This window comes from Mixophyes fleayi, chromosome 1, assembly GCF_038048845.1.
Source record: "Mixophyes fleayi isolate aMixFle1 chromosome 1, aMixFle1.hap1, whole genome shotgun sequence".
NCBI classification, from domain to species: Eukaryota; Metazoa; Chordata; class Amphibia; order Anura; family Limnodynastidae; genus Mixophyes; species Mixophyes fleayi.
The window spans coordinates 437,754,577-437,776,682 of NC_134402.1; the positions used below are offsets into that span (position 1 = coordinate 437,754,577).

Sequence of the window (22,106 nt, forward strand, 5' to 3'; positions counted from 1 at the left end):
AATTTTTAAATCCTTTAAGGCATTAGCTAATCTCCTCTTTTAAGTTTAAACACAATAAATATATTTTCTGCATGTTCTCTGTACATCAAAGAAATAATAATTTTGTACTTAAAAATAACAAATCCAGAAAAATCCTGTTAGACATTTTTTAACAAATAACGTGCTATACATACTGTATGTTGTTAGGAAAAAAAATATTTGAAGTTATTAACATGATTGTTACTTAACCCATTCAACATGGGGCAGCACAGTGGCCTAGTGGTTAGCACTTCTGCCTCACAGCACTGGGGTCATGAGTTTGATTCCCGACCATGGCCTTATCTGTGTGGAGTTTGTATGTTCTCCCCGTGTTTGCGTGGGTTTCCTCCGGGTGCTCCGGTTTCCTCCCACACCCCAAAAACATACTGGTAGGTTAATTGGCTGCTATGAAAATTTACTCTAGTCTCATCCTCTCTGTCTGTCTATGAGTGTCTGTGTATGTTAGGGAATTTAGACTGTAAGCTCCAATGGGGCAGGGACTGATGTGAGTGAGTTCTCTGTACAGCGCTGCGGAATTAGTGGCGCTATATAAATAAATGATGATGATGATGATGATGATGATGTCGCTGTCCGTCCTGCTGTGTAGTAATGTCTGCTGGTACCTGTGTAAAGGGGCGTAGACCAGTGATGGAGAACCTGACGTACTTCAAGGGCCACATGTGCGGCCCTCCTACCTTCAAAAGGACCACACATTACCCTTCATTTTAAGAATTAATAAAACAACCTCATAACAAACTTGGCATACCCACATCACATTACTCACCCTTACCTACAAAGCCCTCAAGAACATCACCCTTTCATACATCTCAAATCTCTTTAAAATATTCTGTCTCCTGCCCTCTTAGATCTACCTCTGACCTGCGCCTTGTCTCATCTCTGATAACCACCTCTCACTCCCACCTACAAGACTTCTCCTGTGCTGCTCCCCACTTATGGAATTCCCTACCACAATCAATCAGACTTTCCCACAGCCTTCAAATCTTTAGACGTTCTCTAAAAACCCATCTATTTTTTTTAAAGCTTACCTTAACCCTGATAATAAGTTTTACACTAATACCAATTTCAGATTGCCACCCCGGCAATTTCCCAGGTATATGTACCCGGGATATTGCCGGGGGACAGAGCCTCCTACCCTGCCAAATACCCGGGTAGACCGTATTCACACTGAACATGGGTCTGCCTTGGTCTCCCTGTCAACATCACAGGCTCCTCTTGTGATTTTTTTTTGTTCCAACTTAACATAGGCTTCGGTGACACCGGGGTTGAAATGCCCGGGTCTCACCCTTCAGACTGACATCTACCCAGGTTGGACCCGGGAATAACCCTCCAAAAGACCTGGGTCTAATTCCCGGGTCATTCCACCCAGGTAGATGCCCCTGGACCAGGGCCGGACTGGGATTGAAAATCAGCCCTGGCATTTAAAGTACACAGGCCCACCACAGGTCCAGCAGGAAAGAAATCGTGTGCCGCCACATAGCGGCGGCGCCAAAAAGGGTGTGGCCACATTGTGTTGTGGGTGTGGCCAACATGGGGCATTTATACATACGTTATAATAAAACATTAAATTTATCACGCCTTCCCAGCCACGTCACGCCATCCCCCCAGGCACATTATGACGCCCCCAGCCCACTGTACTTATCTATGCTTCTGGTGCTGCTGACATCCATCAGGGTGAGAACTTTCTTTAGAATGAGCAGGGAAGCTCTAGGTCTCACGAGATTCCCAAATCTTGTGAGACCTAGCGCTCCTCGGCTTGCTCTGCAGGCTGTGTCCTGTCCAGGGACTGGGAGCAACTATCAGATTCCTCCTGCTAACCAGAGATGGATTAACGCTCGGGGGGCCTGGGGTATTTAAGACAGGGAGCCCCTATTATGTAACATGGTTATCATATTAGACAAAATGTTAGACAAATACACAGGCAATACTGTGTGCACTACTGTTAGGTGCATGCAGCTCTGCCTTCACAAGCAGTACAGTGTGAAGTGGGACTTACCTCCCAACTGTCCTTGTAGTCGGACCAAATCTCACTAAACGAGACAGTCATCAAAATTCGGGACTTCCCCACCAGTGTTCTTGTAACTTACACCACCTATGGCTGCTGGTGTATTTAGTTGCTGCTTGTCTGGATTCTCGAATGCTGGAGGCCCTATTTGGGGAAAAAAAATGGGTACATGTAATTCAGAAACCTCCAACCAGCCCTGGTGTTTAATCAATGCAACCCATGGTTTATAATTAGGCCTCCCTCCAGCCTAAACATTAAAATTCTAGTATTCACGTTTAATAAATAAACCTATATACCTTCCTCCAAACAACCCCAGCAATAAATTAAATTGCATTTACGTTTAAGAAATATACCTATTTCCCCCAACCATCACTGTCATTAAATAATTCCTATTCACATTTAATAAATAGACGTTATTTTTTTCCCAAACAGCCCCACTTTCAATTAATAGATCCCAAATCATATTATGCCACAATAGTGCCCCAGTTCATGCAATAGTGCCCCCAAATGATATTATACCACAATACTGCCCCCAGTTGATATTATGCCACAATAGTGCCCCAAATCATATTATGCTATACAGTAGTGTCCAAAAATCATATTATGCCACAATAGTGCCCCAAATCATATTATGCCACAGAGACTTTTTCTGTGTGCCATTCTTTCCCCCCTTTCCCTGTTTTCTGTGTGGCATCCTTCATCTCTTATGTCCCCCCTCTCCCCCCCCCCCCTGTTTTACTGTACTTACCTGTTCATCTTCTTTTTCTGTCTTCTTTCTTCTTCTGCTTTCCGCTCCTCAGACCCGGCTGACTGGAGAGTAAGCCTTCTAGTAGTATATTAATGGTCCTATTCACATCTCCATTGCAGTTATGAAGCCCCACTATACACTCCACCTGGTTCTTCCCCGTCACCTCCATTAGCTGCAAACAATGGAATCACAGGAGACTAACAACGACACATCAACTGCGCTCTTTTGCTGCAATTTAACATTGAATATATGGGGCATATTCAATCAGCTTTGCGGTCTGCAACTACGCGCGCCTATGTGTGTTGAGTGACAAAACGGTACCGCAACATTCCGGATTTCCCTTTGCAACCCTATGGGGAGGGCACTGAAATCCTTGTTTTTGTGGTGATAACGGGACTTGTCCAGCGTCACGTAATCGTGGACTGCTAAGCTAGTTGAATATGCCCCTACGAGTCTATACATGTCTACAAATGTCTCGATTAGCACTTTAATTTTTTAGTTTATTAGTCTGTGACTAAAGATGTGGGACAAACTTTCCCAGCAATATGACTACGTGGAGTAAGCAACCTTTGGCAATTGAGACAATACAACTATATGCTACCTACAACAAGTCAACATCCCTACTTTTAAGCAGAATTAGGTGTGATGTCTAAAAATACATCAATTATAAAATGCACAACAGCCTATACTTCTACACTAATTGTATTTTGGGGTGAATTTGTTTCCATGCTTTGTCCATTTACTATAAACTTAACTATTTGCCAGAAGTGCCAGATGGCCAGTCCGGCCCTGGTTTATACACATACATGAGTTTATAATCAATGCTTGTAGATAATAAATAGCAGTAACAAAAGTCATCTTGCGTGAAATTGTTAAAGAAGTGCTTAAGATAGTAATGCTAATAAGTATTTCTATCGCAGCGTATCTGTTGAAGTGTGTTTTCCTTTTAGTAGTTTGTGACCATATATGTTTACATTTGCGTTTTTCTGTATACAACTGTTTCTACATAGGTGTCTCAAATGGGACCCTACTGTCAGCCACATTGCACAAATCCCATTGCACAGACCACATAGCACAGACTCAATTGTCAGCCACATTGCACAAATCCCATTGAACAGGCCACATTGCACAGACTCAATTGTCAGCCACAATTCACAGAGGTTTTTGCTTGCCACATATTCTGAGCAGAAATTGAAAGCCTAGTTTAAAAGAAAATATAAAAAATATACACTAAAAAAATAAATGCTAATTTTAAAAAAAGGGAAAACATTCTTTAGTCTGCTAATAAAACATTCTTTCTTGCACGGTGCTTCAGATATAGCCATCCGGAGATGGTGGGAGCAATGGAAATACAGTGGTGATACAAGTACCGCCAGTGTCCTCTGATTGTCATTTTTCTAGTCATACATTGCATTTCATTGTTTTACCTGGGACACTCGAGTTTGGATCATCATCTTCTACAAGTCTCTGTTACAATCAGTTGCACTGAGCCAGTGGAATCTTTAATGTATTGTTTCTTTTGTTTCAAGGGATTAAATTTTATCACACGTTACTTCAATGCTTTATTTAAATTAAAATAACATATAACGGTCATGAAGTTACAGATAGGGTTGGCTGGGCTGGGTTGGGGGCAGGGTAATAATGTAAGTGTACATGAGATGATTCTCACATCTAGCTGTTCCCTAACTGTTTTTCAGTAAATTATATAATGGTCAGAGATAAATACATTATATTATAGTCTCTTCAAGGTCAGAAAATGGCTTACCTGAAACACTCATTCTGCAGGAATCCAGTATACCTTCTCTTACCAGAGAAAAGGGGAGTCTGTACCATCTGCACAGAATCCTGCCGGCCAGGCATAACTGTCACTCTGTCTCTCGCAGCAACTGAAGTTAGAGGTGACAGATCACATGATCCGCCTGGAGAGACTGCCCAAAAACCTGCGACCACCAAAAAACCCCGCTAATTGAAAAAAAAGAAGCCCAATTCCGCAGAATTAGCACCTATGCTGATCACATGTGCCGCGCGCAGCGCTGCGTGGCACATGTGACCAGGAAGTGTCGGTGCACTGACCGTCCAATGCACGGTCAGTGCACTGACTGCTGGAACCGGCCCATCTGACCATCGGCCCTTCTGGCATTTGCCAGAAGTGCCAGATGGCCAGTCCGGCCCTGCCCTGGACCCATTCACACTGAAGCCTGGACCCGGGTTGCTGGGGCTCGCCCGGCAAAAACCCAGGTTTTGGAAGGCAGAGTGATTGGGGTATAATACACCCTCACAGCTGTCCCAATCTCCACTCTGAGCCACACTCGTTCCTCTTGTTTCAGCTGTGCCCTCTTCCACTTAGAATATAAGTGTCATGAGCAGGGTCCTCCTTTGATTTCATGTCTGCGTTTATTTTGTCTGCCTTGTATGTCCCTGTTTTATGTATGTCCTGTTTTCCCTACTGTACGATGCTGTGAAGCACTGTGACGCCTTAGAAATCTACAATAATAATAGTAATTATACATCCCAAAATGCCTCCACATGCCCCGCACTTGCTCCAAAATTCCACCACATGCACTCAGCCCCCACTTGCCATAACATGCCCCCCACAAGCCTTCAGGTCCCACATGTACTCTAAAACTCCTCTATGTGCAACTCATACTTCCCCACAAACACTCTCATTTCTTGCCACATGCCAATCACTCCTCCCTACATTCCACTTACATCTCCATTTTTGCCACCCACATGCCACTCACACCTACACACATGCCACACATATACCACCCAAATGCCATTCACACCTCCGCACATGCCACTCACACCACCCCACATGCCCACCCTGCCATCCTTCCCAGACCTCCGAACATGCCCCCACTCACTGGCACTCCTGACATGCCCACTAGAAATACTTACCTTCACAGCTGGAGCCCACAGAGGAAGGGGGGAGCGTATATGGTGCAGAAGGTACTGCATTAACCCCTCCCCCAACTCTGATTGGATGTACTGCGTATGCAGAGGGGTCACATGACACGGAAGCTGGCTGCTTCCATTCAGTTTTAGTCTCGAATCACAGCGGGATATAGAACTGGAGGCTGCAGGTGACATCTTGCGTGATGCTGGTGGCCCGTGCACCGGCTATTGTCAACCAGTGCCGTGAGCCAGAACTAGTGGTCCCAGACACTGGGTCGCACATCATTCAGTATATAACAATATGCATAAAAAATAATATCCTCTCTTCTGCCTTCCTCGGAAATCTCAGTGACATCATTATAGACGTTTACATATAGGACAGAACGCCCCTGGGTAAGACCCATATAGGCTCTCTACATACAGCCCCCTACTGCTGGAACATTTCATAACATGCTTTAACATTAGCTTAGATCTCGGACATGTAAGTTAATATTTTTGCCTATAAACTGATTCTATTAAAAGTAAAAAAAGAAACTAAATCTAAAGATTAAAAAGAAAGTAAATATAAATAATAATAATAATAGTAATAAAAATAATAATACGTTTAAAAAATACACATCATTGATATATAACATTTATTATTAAGACAGTAATAAAGTACACATATTAATTATCCCTATAAATATCACAAATAGTGTAATAAATTTAGCAATTGGAGGAGAATGAAAAAAAATATATATTGCTAGTCTAAAAGAGAATAGTCACAATAAACATGCAAAAGAACAAACAAAAGTTAGTTGCACAGTAAGTAAAAATTGTGGAAAAACATTCTATAGATACATTAATGAAGGGATAGAAAAGAATTTGAGGAATAATAAGGTAAAAACTGATGGGGTGAATATGTTGAAGGAGAGAAATAAATTACAGGATGCCTAAATAATAATTTGTTTACCTTGTATTAACTGTTATAATTCCAATGTGTCTCTATACCAGAGTGGAAAGGGACACAAGGCTGTACTATAGACACAAACATATTTGCTACAGAAGTGAATTAATGCAATATGAACTTTGGAAATTAAAAGTAGATGACACAATAGAATTAAGAGTATTGCTTGCAGCGCAACTAACCAAAGTTTTTAACCAGTTGCTGCTGAAGGTGACTGGAGAATTGAAAATGTAGTTCTAATACACAAAAAAGGCTATAAAGCAGAGTCTGATAGCTATAGACCTGTGTGCCTCACATACAATAGTAGGGAAATTAATGAAAAAGTGGTGGAACTACCATGGGTACAAGGAGTGCAGCCCTCCAAGGCCATAGCAGGAGACCTCTGCACCCCCATGGCACCCTCATCACCCCTCTGGAATGACCAGAATAGAGACCTCTTCTGAGCAGCTGAGTTAATGCTCAGAGGAGGCACATCTTTGTTTCTTTTCAGAGCAGAGCAGGGGGCGCAAGAGGTTTCAGCTTCATCGCCGGGTCCCCACCCAAACTATGGTATGTTGCAGCATTCCAGCCATAAATTGAACAAAAAAAAAATTGTTGACTATTCAGAATCCAAAAAATGACAAGATCCAAGGCAGCATGGATTTGCTGATTATGTTAAACAAATCTAGTGGATAGTGAATAAATTGTGATGTAATGTCAACTATAGCAGGAAAGGAGTCTTGAAGTTATAGTTTCAGATGATACGAGGGTAAACAAGCAGTGGGAAAAGCTAGTAGACTAGGAAGAGGTATTAGTAGCAGGAAGACGGATGTTATATTGCCATTTAATAGGTCACTGGTAAGACCTCACCTCCAGTACTCATACTTCCCAACTGTCCTGATTTGAGGGTATCTTCCAAATGTCTTTTGTCCCGACCCCAGGACAGTTGGAACAGGTGCCGCTGATCGCTTGACATTGAAAGGATGTTTTTAGGGGAAGGTAACGGGCTGGAGGCAGCCCAGCACTTTGGAAACCCAAATGTGACTTATCCACACCGCCATGTAGCAAGGCCACTGTCCCTTCTCGTGTGAGTTGCACAGTGTCTACAAAAGTTGGGAGCTATGAGTTCTGTGTACAGTTTTTTAGCCCATATGTATGTAAAAATTTTTTAATAAATTTGAATAAAGGGGGATGCTACTGAGGAACTTTTTTTTATAGAAAGGGCAAAAGATTCAAAGAACAGTCTGCCAGCAGATGTTGTGTGGACTCATGCAGTAAAAGAATTTAAGAATGCATGGGACAAACGTATGCCCGTTGTTAGGACAAAAAAAACTATACGGAAGAGAAAGAACAAACCACCCCCCAAGAACGAAAAAAAACAAACACACTTAAAGGGGCTGATTAGATATACCTGTAGGTCATTTTTTTATATTAATGTGCATTTTCACTATATTTGCTAATTTCCCTTGTCATTTCCCAATCAAGCATTTAAATCCATTCATTACAGTATGTTTTACTGAAAGGAAGTACATTTTGCACCGAAAAATCGAAAATTCATTTGCGTGATCTATAATATAAATTTATTCCTAGTGATAGTGACTTATAGAGAAAATGTGAAAATTGGTCTGGTTATATGAGCAAACAGCTGACATAGTCCAGAAACCATTGGTCTTCCATGTGTTTTCTGTTTAGGGCTCTTGTTCATAAAGACTCCGGTTTATTTGGAGTACAGGTTTTTGTGCATCCTTTCCTGGTCCCTTATCTGTAATCAATATGCCTAACCTTCTCCCTAATGCTTTACCCCAAGACATCCTGCAACTCACTGCTCATGCTGTACGGTAGGTTTGGCCCATGTGTTTCCTGCTAAACTAATTTTTTCTTCCTTCCCCAGTTTACCTTGACTGGTCACGGAGATTCTCTGATACAGTAAATATTTGACATTCACTGCTCTCTCCCAGCATCTTAGCAATTCAGTAACTGCAGTGTATATAAGGTGCAGTTTACTTTCACTGAAAACACTGCAAAGGCTGCTGCTTGTCCTTCAAAAGAACTCTCAAAATCACTGTGAAGTGCTAGTCACACTTTTCCAACTATGTAAGTCATCTACGAAGCGCAAAAGAACCAACCTGTACTCTAAGTACAGAGTAGAGGCACTGGTGTGCCGAACTTTGTACATCATGTCCAGAAATGAGGTTTAATTTTATTGCACAGGATTAGGAGGAAAAAAAGTGTGGAGAGGACACCTTTTAAGGACATTCCTTGCTTTGCTAAAGGTGTACAGATATTTTTACACCATTTAACTCTTGGATTTTGCCAGGGCCGGTGCAAGGTCTCTAGGTGCCCTAGGCAAAGTTTCAGCCAACCCCTCCCTCCCCCCAAATACTTTGGCGGTCTAAAACAAACAATATATAAATAAATATGTCAGCATTTGGTTCAAGGTGCAGTGTAAAATAAAAATAACACCTCTTACCTTCTCCTGACTGGCAGGGCTGCAGTCCAGGTGCACTGATGCCTGATGTTTTCAACACTGTCCAAGCTCCACTTTTGCCCGATGGCAAGTTACTGCAGTAACAGCTGTAATTTATTTAAAATTACTTACTGATATAATAATATATATTAGAATTTTAAGATATGAATTCTATGTTTAGCCAAATCATTCTTATGTATTGCTGTATAGCTGATAGCCTTAAAAATTCAGGTGTGACCTATACACATATCTCTCACTGTAGGGAAAAAATATAAGAGCCCTCGGCTACACCTGTATTTTTTGCACAGCAATAGAAGATAACTATGTGGAGAAAAATGGAATCATAGCTTATGAATATGAAAAGGACAAATTTTCTATTTAATGTACATTACACAACATATACTATATAAATTTGGATTTTTAAACACATATAAACCCAGCGCTGCAAGTGGGCTGCAGGATGACAAGTAAGAGGAATAGGGGAGAAGGTGGCGCAGGGGGGTAGATGAGAGGGACAGGGGAGAAGGTGGCGCAGAGGGATAGATGAGAGGGACAGGGGAAAAGGTGTCGCAGAGGGACAGATGAGAGGGACAGGGGAGAAGGTGTCGCAGGGGGGTAGATGAGAGGGGCAGGGGAGAAGGTGGCGCAGGGGGGTAGATGAGAGGGACAGGGGAAAAGGTGGCGCAGAGGGATAGATGAGAGGGACAGGGTAGAAGGTGGCGCAGAGGGATAGATGAGAGGGACAGGGGAGAAGGTGTCGCAGGGGGTTAGATGAGAAGGACAGGGGAGAAGGTGGCGCAGGGGAGTAGATGAGAATGTCATGGGAAAAGGTGGCGCAGAGGGATAGATGAGAGGGACAGGGTAGAAGGTGGTGCAGGGGGATAGATGAGAGGGACAGGGGAGAAGGTGACGCAGGTGGGTAGATGAGAGGGACAGGTGAGAAGGTGGTGCAGGGAGGTAGATGAGAGGGACAGGGGAGAAGGTGGCACAGGGGGGGTAGATGAGAGGGACAGGGGAGAAGGTGGCCCAGGGGGATAGATGAGAGGGACGGGGAGAAGGTGGCACAGGGGGGTAGATGAGAGGGACAAGGGAGAAGGTGGCGCAGGGGGATAGATGAGAGGGACAAGGGAGAAGGTGGCGCAGGAGGGTAGATGAGAGGGACAGGGGAGAAGGTAGAGAGGGGGATAGATGAGAGGGACAGGGGAGAAGGCGCAGCAGGGGGGTAGATGAGAGGGACAGGGGAGAAGGTGGCGCAGGGGGATAGATGAGAGGGACGGGGAGAAGGTGCAGCAGGAGGGTAGATGAGATTGACAGGGGAGAAGGTGGCGCAGGGGGATAGATGAGAGGGACAGGGGAGAAGCTGGCGCTGGGGTATAGATGAGAGGAACAGGTGAGAAGGTGGTGCAGGGGGATAAATGAGAGGGACAGGGGAGAAGGTGGCGCAGGGGGATAGATGAGAGGGACAGGGGAACCACCGCTACAACATATACTTACCTATTTTTCTTCCCTCCTGGATGGTCAGCACAGCAGTCAGCAGTAGGTGCAGGGGACTCACTCTGTCAGTTCAGCAATGGCCGCTCCTCATCTTCTACTTAGAGCGCGGGGGGGGGGGGTGGAGCGGATCACAGCATGCTGGGAGGGGGCGGGTCCTGCAAATAACTTTATCCACACTGTCACTGACAGACAGTGTGATCAATGTTTTGCGGCGGCCAGCGGCTGTTTCAATGTGCCGGCAGTGTCTCTCACTGACAGACTGACATCACTGACAGACACTGCCGGGACATTGAACCTGCCGCTGGCCGCTGCAATACAATGAAGAAAGTCTATTGGAGACTTCTTTCATTTAAAAAAACTCGTCTGCGGCCCCCTCCAGGTCCCGGCGCCCTGGGCAGCTGCCTAATGCTGCCTAATGGAAGCGCCAGGCCTGGGTTTTGCACTAGCTCAGAGCTGATCGTAATCCGTTCCTCCCTTACTATTTATCAAGTGATATAAGCACAGTAAATGTAAGACACACACACAAGTGTGGTATTCATGACTCAGTAAAGTCTACGAAATTATTACATATAGTTTGAACAGACGTGTCCTGCATCGCCCCCTGGTGGTCATCAGAGGCAGTAAAAAGTATGCACAGCATCGGTAATATAGTGTAAATATATCTATTATATCAATATTAAAATTGTATATAAAAAGTATCAAACTGATTTTGTGTTTGTTATTCCTTTATATACAAGTGTCACACTGTATAGAGAATTGGCTCTCACGTGATATACTAGATATATTGTCACCACTATTTTTACGGCGCTGCCTGTACTTTTAGTGTTACTTTGAAAGTGACTCTACAGTTGTCTTTAACAGCAGCACAATCATAGTGATTCAGCAAGGGAGCATTTTTTCCCTATCATCAGGGGCAGTGTAGCTTTTAATATTATTATTCCCTGTTTTAATCTCTAAGATACACCCAAAAAAAGAATATATCCACCATATACACTAAAATTATAAATATAATGGATTTATTTTATTAACAAAAACAACATAATTGAAAATATAAATAAAAAATGCCTCTCTCTCTCTCATTCTATATGTGTGTATATATATCACAATACATTGTTCCCTTTGTGACATATACAATGAAAATGAATGAAAACAATCTGTGTCCCATCTAGTCAGTGTAAAAAATGTTAATTATCAGAAATACACAAGCATAATTATGTATAAATATGACAAAATAATGACATCAACTACAGCTAACACACACAAACCTCTGTACATAATGCAGTCTTATTGATGGAATTGCAGTTGTCAGCAAAATGCTGACAACTGATCATTGTTGCCTAATCTCCAGGAATGTTCAGGAAACTCCGGAATTAGGGGGAGACCTCCCATTCTACAGAGAAAGTGGGCAATTCTCCCTGAGAGCACTTACCTGCCACAAGGTGGGCGGTGATAGGGCACGAAACACACGACCAAGTCGAATTTAACCGGCTCTGTCAGGGTTCCGATTATTGAACGATAATCAGGACAAGACAGACTGTAGTACACGACTGGAGATCAAACGCTTGCCACACTAATCCATCTTCTCCTCCTCGTGCCTGGCACTCGTCCTCGCAGTATGATGTCTTCCATCACAGTACTTATTTATTCCTTGCCACCCAGAGGTAGGCTGGTAATGGTGTCTTGATTATTGAGTGAGCACAGTTATTGCAGGTAAAGTGGATATTTTTGGTGCAATTATATATTTCTGCTTATATGCAATTAGAAAACATTCACAATGATCATGTTCTTGCTACAAGTGCTTAGGAAACATCCGCAGTATCATCGTTACATTGCCAGCAATCATGCACTAACCAAGTTTGCTCCTGACGTGACTTTGATGAAGGTATCTGCATGTAATATGTCAGATACAAGTAACCTATTTTGCTGTTATATATTACTATTATTAATTGATGTGTTTTGTTTGTTTTATCGTTACATTTTTACTAAGAACATATTTTCTCTTACTGCAGCTGGCATTGTTACCGAACAGCGTTTCTGAATCCAGCAAACAGATCACAGCCGACAAGGTGTTAGCTTCTACCATGTATGTTCAAGGGCCGGCTGGTTTACCAGGTGCACAAGGACCCCCAGGTAACAATACATTGAGATCACTGCAGTAGATTCCACACCTTCAGCTAACCTCTCCTGCCAGAACAGAGCTGGAATGGTGATCCACATTGTTGGTGTGGGCCTTGGGATTTCTTGCATGTAACCCCTACATACTTCCTCCTATGGAATTTAGAAATCTTTCCATGGACCTCAGTGTTCCCCGCATGGACTCATGAAGGTTCCCAGCTCTCTAACCACTGCTTGTTCCTCAGATGGACTCTAGGTCCTTCCCAGGCACCTCCGTGTTGCCTAGATATCCCCAATTGTATTGCTCAATGGATCTGTTCCAATTCACCTCTTGCTGCTCACGAGGATCTACATAATTCCCACATACAATCATTTCTCAAACCTATTTTGTCATTCAAACAAGGCAAGTCCTGCTAGGCGCTAACACTCTTGTAAGTACCTACAGATCCCTGTTGTAGTGAAAACAAGACACCAGGCAAAGTGCTCTCAATTCATTGTCTACAATGAGGGATGGGGCACTTCCTGATCCCCCTGGGGTCTTGGTTCATCATTATCATCATCACCATTTATTTATATAGCGCCACTAATTCCGCAGCGCTGTATAGAAAACTCACTCACATAGGTCCCTGCCCCAATGTGACTTACAGTGTAAATTCCCTAACACACACAGACACACACACACACACACACACACAGGCAGACACAGACTAGGGTAAATTTTGTTAGCAGCCAATTAGCCTATCAGTATGTTTTTGGAGTGTGGGAGGAAACCGGAGCACCCGGAGGAAACCCACGCAAACACGGGGAGAACATACAAACTCCACAAAGATAAGGCCATGGTCGAGAATTTAACTCATGACCTCAGTGCTGTAAGGCAGAAGTGCTAACCACTTAGCCATTGTGCTGCCCTCAAGATTGGGACCATTAGCCACCCAGTGGTCCCAGTAAAAAGGATAGGGGTCCCTAGATATAGGTAACGATAATAATGATCAGTAGTACAATGTAGCTGCTTCTGCTCGTTCACCTCACCAGCTGATATCAATGAAACATTAATGTTGCAGTTATTTTGTATCAAGTCGTAGCCGTCTACTCGTATTACTTAATTATCTTTTCCATACTGACTGTTGCAGGAAAGACCATTCCCATTTCATTTAAAGGGATAAACAACAGATGTAAAGCAGTTAGAAGTATTTATTTTTTTGATATGGTAAATGTGACTTTCACCTTCATTAATGAAACAGTATTCTCTCTTGTGTTTTTCAATGCATTACCCTATTTGTGCACGACATAACAAGATATTAAAATGTATTTTTATTAATTACTAATGTGTACAAATAGTGTAATACTGCTTCTGCCCTGTGTACAAACACATAGCCTTACGTCTATATTACATTTCCGTCAGGTATACATAAACTGGTAAACACAGTGCAGGTGCTGTTGTAATAATCATATGAATAACCATTATTCACGCGATATTATTACTACTATTGGTGGAGAGACATGATCAGGGATACAGCCACTGTGCTAATTCTTGGCACCAGGTGGTTGGTAAATACAGGTACAGTGCTATTTGCTAGGTTCTGGCAGTTGGTGGATACATGTACTGTGCTAACCTCAGGCAGAGTGACAGTTTCTGGTGCTTGGTAGTTGCAGGTACAGTGCTAGTCCCAAGTTCTGGGAGTTGGTGGATACATGTACTGTGTAACCTCAGGCAGAGTGACAGTTCCTGGTGCTTGGTAATTGCAGGTACAGTGCTAGTCCCAAGTTCTGGGAGTTGGTGGATACATGTACTGTGCTAACATCAGGCAGAGTGCCAGTTCCTGGTGCTTGGTAATTGCAGGTACAGTACTAGTCCCAAGTTCTGGGAGTTGGTGGATACATCTACTGTGCTAACCTCAGGTAGAGTGACAGTTCCTGGTGGTTGGTAGTTGCAGGTACAGTGCTAGTTCCTAGGCTCTGGCAGTTGTAGGATACATCTACTGTGCTATCCTCAGGTAGAGTGACAGTTCCTGGTGCTTGGTAATTGCAGGTACAGTGCTAGTTCCTAGGTTCTGGGAGTTGGTGGATACATGTACTGTGTAACCTCAGGCAGAGTGACAGTTCCTGGTGCTTGGTAATTGCAGGTACAGTGCTAGTCCCAAGTTCTGGGAGTTGGTGGATACATGTACTGTGCTAACATCAGGCAGAGTGCCAGTTCCTGGTGCTTGGTAATTGCAGGTACAGTACTAGTCCCAAGTTCTGGGAGTTGGTGGATACATCTACTGTGCTAACCTCAGGTAGAGTGACAGTTCCTGGTGGTTGGTAATTGCAGGTACAGTGCTAGTTCCTAGGTTCTGGGAGTTGGTGGATACATGTACTGTGCTAACCTCAGGCAGAGTGACAGTTCCTGGTGCTTGATAGTTGCAGGTACAGTGCTAGTCCCTAGGTTCTGGCAGTTGGTGGATACATGTACTGTGCTAACCTCAGGCAGAGTGACAGTTTCTGGTGCTTGATAGTTGCAGGTACAGTGCTAGTCCCTAGGTTCTGGGAGTTGGTGGATACATGTACTGTGTAACCTCAGGCAGAGTGACAGTTCCTGGTGCTTGGTAATTGCAGGTACAGTGCTAGTCCCAAGTTCTGGGAGTTGGTGGATACATGTACTGTGCTAACATCAGGCAGAGTGCCAGTTCCTGGTGCTTGGTAATTGCAGGTACAGTACTAGTCCCAAGTTCTGGGAGTTGGTGGATACATCTACTGTGCTAACCTCAGGTAGAGTGACAGTTCCTGGTGGTTGGTAATTGCAGGTACAGTGCTAGTTCCTAGGTTCTGGGAGTTGGTGGATACATCTACTGTGCTAACCTCAGGCAGAGTGACAGTTCCCGGTGCTTGGTAGTTGCAGGTACAGTGCTAGTTCCTAGGCTCTGGCAGTTGTAGGATACATCTACTGTGCTAACCTCAGGCAGAGTGACAGTTCCTGGTGGTTGGTAATTGCAGGTACAGTGCTAGTTCCTAGGCTCTGGCAGTTGTAGGATACATCTACTGTGCTATCCTCAGGCAAAGAGCCAGTTCCTGGTGCTTGGTAATTGCAGGTACAGTGCTAGTTCCTCACCAAAGGCAATAATGCAGTTCTTTAAAAAATGCCTACTCCAACCCATCTTTCCATGCGTAAAACATTATCATCTTTAACAAACTTATAATTACTTCTGAAGAAGTAAAAGCACTAACTCTACATAGTCTAGCATTATATTAGTAGTCTAATTGTTATTGTTTTTTTAACCCGATCATATCTTGATTTTCTTTACTTAAAGGATTACCTGGACCCAAAGGAAGTGCCGGACATCCTGGTCTGCCTGGGCCCCCTGGACCACCAGGGCCCCGAGGATTCATGGGACCAATGGGACCATCTCCTGAGATATCTTATATCAAACAAGGACGGAGAGGACCTGTGGTTAGTATTGTGCTGGGATTTAAACTGCAAGTAAAGCTAAAGCTTGAAATATACATGAAGAATATAACTGTGTTAGGAGGAAGGGGCTTCTGTAACTTTGCAGACAGGGTTTGACTGACAGCTGGGCAGACTTGCTTTGCAGAAATGCACTGTGTGGATTGGTAGATTCACACACGGGGGGAGAGCCAGTGATGTCCCAGAGATGTGGGAGGAGCTTCAGCTGTCTCCGATTGGGGGTTATACTTTACTTATTTAACAGAGCTTCATGGTTCATATCTGAAAATGTCAATTTTGGAGCTCAGTGGTCCTTTAATTATGTTGTAGTCTTTGCAGTTTTGAGAATGCTTTGTCCTAAAATAATCTGGTTTGTCATGTAGGGCCCATCAGGAGCACCAGGGAAGGATGGATTAAAGGTACGTGTGCCAAATTACTATTTTAGTTTTATTCTGCCTCCTGTGCCAGATTTAAGGAAAGGCCATCAAAGGTCTATGACCTGGGTTAGAACATTTCTAACGGCAGCAGATCAACAGAAAAATGCTTAATTAGGTCGGCCACACAACACTGCAGTCCTACTTCCTGTCCAGAACGGCTAGCTCTATGTCCGATGTGGCCACATGAATCGTGATTGTTCGGAGCTCACCCCCGGCGTCACACAGGCTGATAGGCTTCATCTTCTGACAGTGACATTCTTCTGTCATATGATGAGTGGACCTTATTATATTGACTATTTTTGATCTTTGGGTCTATTTCTAAATTCTAGACCCAATCTAGACCAGTGTCCTAATGTCAGTGACCTAAGTCCTCTCAGTTGCATCTTGCTGAATGACATTGAGTGTTATTGAACACTTCATTTATAACTGTTTATGAGAGAGTAGAAAGAAGCTAACGGAATGATGGGAATTATAAACAGCAAGTTCTCTTTTCTTTTTTTTCTTTTTTTAAGATCATTTTTGCACTGAAAAAGTGTCAAATTGCACAATTCATATATTTATTTTTTTATTTTTTAGAGTGTGATAATTGCATCTAAGAAGATAAGAAGAACGCACAGACGTTACTGTATACTAAACAATTCATTATTTTATTTTTTCTAGGGTGACAGAGGAGCTCAAGGACCCAGGGGTCTCCCGGTGAGTTCTAAGTGCTATTTTCTGACCTCCACATACAGTGCCGGATTAACCCGAGGTCTAACTGGGCTATAGCCCAGGGGCCTCGGGCATCCAGGGGGCCCTTCAAAGTCCTCAGCAGCATTATTGATCGGTCCGGGGGCGGGGGCGCCCCCAGCCCGATCAATGCTGCTGAGCACTGTCAGTCCAGTCCTCCGTCCCCGGCGCTCAGTAATCTGCTTACTGAGGAGATCTTGCGAGTGAACTCTCGCGAGATCTCCTCAGTAAGGAGCTTACAGCGCGCCGGGGACGGAGGACTACAGTGACAGGTAAGCGCTTGAGGGGGGGCCTCAAGGGGTACGGGGGGGGGCGGCGGGTGGCTCACATTGGGGGCCTCACGGGGGAATGGAGGCGCCCTTAGCCCAGGGGCCTCCATTCCCTTAATCCGGCCCTGTCCACATATCACAGCATTGGTTTTGTCCATGGTCATGTTTCGTGGGAAATTCAGGGACATAGATATCTTCTTGCAGTTATTTCTCTTTTTTAAAATGTCATTGTAATAGTTATGCGCAACTAAAATACTGTAAATTCTACCATAAGTGCCATTAGTTAAGTAGCTATGAATGTGTCATGAAGATATAGGGTACAATGAATAAGCCTGAATTTGTGGTAAGACTGCGTAGACCCTAGCTTAGGGCGGAAGAGGTTCAGGGGCAGAACTCTGCTCACATCAATATAATTTTTTTTATTTATTTCATTATTTTTATGCATGGATCATTTAAGTGTATTTATATTAACAGATGGGATGCAGTAGGGCTTGCTATCATGTAGACTTATGGAATTTTGGGAGATGCATAGGGTGGCACAGAAGGTAAGACTGGGTACACACTATACAAAATTTTTCCTGATGCAATATCTTTAACGATTTTACTAATGATTGAAAAAAAAAAAGTCCTGATCAACATGCCGATTCATGTGTACACACTATACATGTTTTACAAGATTTACATTCAGATCTGTGCTCTTCATCTGTCATAACCATCGCCTGAAAAGATCGAGACTCTGCACACTACATAGAGATCTTTGGACACTGCCGGTCCGGAGTGCATACACATTTCAGGATTGGAACAACATCGTTCCGTCGTTGAACAAGATATTTAGTCCGGTTTAAAAATCAAATGAAATGATACGATGAGCTTTGGAATGATAATCGTTCATTGTCGCACACACTAATTCGATATCGGGGCAAACGGGCGTTTATCGTGTGATTGGCCCGATAGTCGGCTGAAAGCACTGTAGTGTGTACCCAGCCTAAATCAATCTTGACAACAAAGACGTTGCAGTCTAATTAGGAAATGGGAGATATACAGATAAAAAAGATGGCTTTACGTGCATTGTTTTAAAGAGCTGGTCCATTAATTCAGGACATAAAAGGTGAGCATTGGCTGAATATATTCCTGTGATCAGATAGTTATGATTTCAGCTTAGCGTTGAATATGGGTAAGCAAAACAATCATCATGTATAACTGAAGTATAGGTCAGGAAGTCACAGGAACCACAGAGAACTGTTTTTTTTGTGCATTTTTATTATTTTATGTGCGTTTTACTAGGGTCAGAACACCTATTGTGTTTTCTCTTTACGGACGAGGATTAGACCCACGAAAGTGGATTTGTTTTTAATCCTTTACTTCGAGGACATTTGTTTGCGCGTTGTAAATGTTCATATTCATCACTGCGCATGCGCACACGTAGGATGTGTCCACACAAGACCTGCAGAGACAACCATATACAACTGTTAATTTTCCAACCACCCCATGATGTTAAAAAAGATTTGGCTAATTTTTTTTTGTTCACCTAAACCATAAACACAACGCAGATATAAGGCAAAATACAGATTTAACACATGGGCTGAAAAGAAATATGGAGGAGGAAATTAGGAACATTATAGAATAAGGTGAAACTATATTTTACCTAACATATATTTTTTTTTCTGAAAGAAAAGACAATTCAGCTTATTATTTATGAGATATAATTTTTATGATGGAACTTTGAGTTTCCTATTAAATCTACATTGTGGTTTTATTACTACCACTCCGCAGATTTCTCCCGGATTGTTGCTCACGTTTATCTCTCGGGTTTATCATGCTGTTTTGAAACACCCCATAAAGCACAAATGTTCGCGTACAATATGTTTTTTATTAACAAATTACAGCCCAATGAATAAAAAAAATACAATTATAAGGAGAAGCTGAATAATGGTACAATTCAAAGGATAATGGTAAGGTAGAATTTACGAACTGTTTCAATCCTTGTCCACGTTCCAGAAGTAATATAATAATAATAAAAAATCTTCCTGTATTAATTTAAAAAAAACTGTTTAGGCTCCTTCGATGTTCATAGAATGTAAGGACGGAATCTCGCCATATCTGACAACAATCAGCATAGGAGACATTTGAAAGAGGGGGATAGTTCTGGGGCAAAAGGGCACAATATGATTGGACACATGCAACCAATCATATACATGCCTTCTCCAGCTCACGTACAGTCATACGACTCACTTGGCTGAAAAGCTAACCCTCCCCCTAGTTATTATTATTATTATTATTAATCTTTATTTATAAGGTGCCAAAAGATTTCCGCAGTTCTGTACAGAAAACAGACAGTGGACCATACAGGGTAAATCAGTACAGAAAAGTGAACAAAAATACCATTACTTCAATAGCTCCAAACATAGCTAGCACAGTGGAGTTGGAGTAGAAGAATAGGTAGAGAGACAGGAGGGAAGAAGACCCTGCTGGTAAGAGCTTATATCCTAAAGGGAGAGCAAAGAGACAGGATGCACAATGGGGAGTCAGAGGGGGACAGGGGCAGAGCGGTGGGGAGATCAAGCAAGGAATGAAGGTTTAGGTGGATGGGTGGTAGGTTTTGAGGAAAAGATGAGTTTTAAGTGCTCGTTTGAAGGTGCGCACATTAGGGGACAGTCATATGGAGCATTGGAGGTCGTTCAAGTGAAGGGGGGCATCCTGGGAAAAATTTTGATTTCTGGAGAGGGGTGAGGTGATCAGAGTGGAGGAGAGGCGATGGTCAATGGCCGTTTGCAGGGAACGGGATGGAGTGTGAATGGAGAGAAGGTTAGAGATGTATGGGTCAGTGGACTGGGAGAGGGCATTGTAGGTGAGGTTGGGTAGTTTGAAAAGAATTCTGTAGGGGAAGGGGAGCCAGTGTAAGGCAAGGAAGAGAGGGGAGGCAGAAGAGGAACTGGGGGAGAGGAAGCTGAGTCTTGCAGCCGCGTTGAGTATAGACCTGAGAGGGGGAGGCTGGTGAGGAGCAAGTTTCAGTAATTAATACGGGAAATAATGAGTGCATGGATGTTGGTTTTCGTAGCATCCTGAGATGGGAAGGGCCAGATGTGGGCCATGTTGCGGAGTTGGAAGCGACAGGATTGGGTAAGAGATTGAATGTTGGGGGTAAAGAAGAGGGTAGAGTCAAGGGTGACGAAGAGGCAGCGGAGTTGGGAAACTGAAGAGAATGTAGTGTTGTTACCAGAGATAGAGAGATCAAGATGAGATAAAGATCAGGAAGGAGGGAAGAAAATGAGCTCTGTTTTGGCAATGTTGATTTTGAGAAAGCGTGAGGACATCCAAGTTTAAGGGTCCATAGTTTAAGGGTCTCTCAGCTGCCTATACAAAGTCTTTAAGAACATCCAAGAGAGGGAGTCGTATAAAAAGCTGTAAAGACATCACCATCTATTTAAGAAGTCTGAGTTTTGGTAAAACTATGGGTAGCATGGAATGTCTAAGGGTCACAGCTGGTATAATGAAATCCTTGCTACATATGGTGTGATACTGTGTTTGGGATATTCTTGCCGGTATAATCTTATGGAGAACACTGCTGGTATAATGTACTAGAAGTAACTGCTGGTATAATGTGTAACGTCATTGCTGGCATAACATGTGGGAGGACACTGCTGGTATAACGTATGGGAGGGGACACTGTTGGTATAACGTGCGGGAGGACAGTGCTGGTATAACGTATGGGAGGGGACACTGTTGGTATAACGTGCGGGAGGACAGTGCTGGTATAACGTATGGGAGGGGACACTGTTGGTATAACGTGCGGGAGGACAGTGCTGCTATAACGTGTGGGGGAACACTGCTGGTATAACGTGAGGGAGGACACTGCTGGTATAACGTGTGGGAGAACACTGCTGGTATAACGTGTTGGAGGACACTGCTGGTATAACGTGTTGGAGGGGACACTGCTGGTATAACGTGTTGGAGGACACTGCTGGTATAACGTGTGGGAGGACACTGCTGCTGTAACGTGTGGGAGGACACTGCTGGTATAACGTGTGGGAGGACACTGCTGCTGTAACGTTTGGGAGGACACTGCTGGTGTAACGTGTGGGAGGACACTGCTGGTATAACGTGCTGGAGGACACTGCTGGTATAACGTGAGGGAGGGCACTGCTGGTATAGCGTGCTGGAGGACACTGCTGGTATAACGTGAGGGAGGACACTCTTGGTATAGCGTGTTGGAGGACACTGCTGGTATAACGTGTGGGAGGACAGTGCTGGTATAACGTGTTGGAGGACACTGCTGGTATAATGTGAGGGAGGACACTGCTGGTATAATGTGAGGGAGGACACTGCTGGTATAACGCGTGGGAGGACACTGCTGGTATAATGTGTGGGAGGACACTCTTGGTATAACGTGTTGGAGGGCACTGCTAGTATAACGTGTTGGAGGACACTGCTGGTATAACATGTTGGAGAGGACACTGCTGGTATAACGTGAGGGAGGACACTGCTGGTATAACGTGTTGGAGGACACTGCTGGTATAACATGTTGGAGAGGACACTGCTGGTATAACGTGAGGGAGGACACTGCT

At 43.6% G+C, this 22,106-nt stretch overlaps 1 protein-coding gene across 1 annotated transcript in view; it reads left to right on the plus strand.

Annotated features, from left to right (window-relative positions):
* Positions 1-22,106, plus strand: part of CCBE1 (collagen and calcium binding EGF domains 1) — a 296,195-nt gene that overhangs the window by 270,293 nt on the left and 3,796 nt on the right. Inside the window, exons 7-10 of the mRNA XM_075184779.1 lie at positions 12,580-12,700; positions 15,973-16,112; positions 16,490-16,525; positions 17,204-17,239. Of these exons, the coding sequence (XP_075040880.1) occupies positions 12,580-12,700; positions 15,973-16,112; positions 16,490-16,525; positions 17,204-17,239 (333 nt within the window). The remainder of the gene's footprint in view (positions 1-12,579; positions 12,701-15,972; positions 16,113-16,489; positions 16,526-17,203; positions 17,240-22,106) is intronic.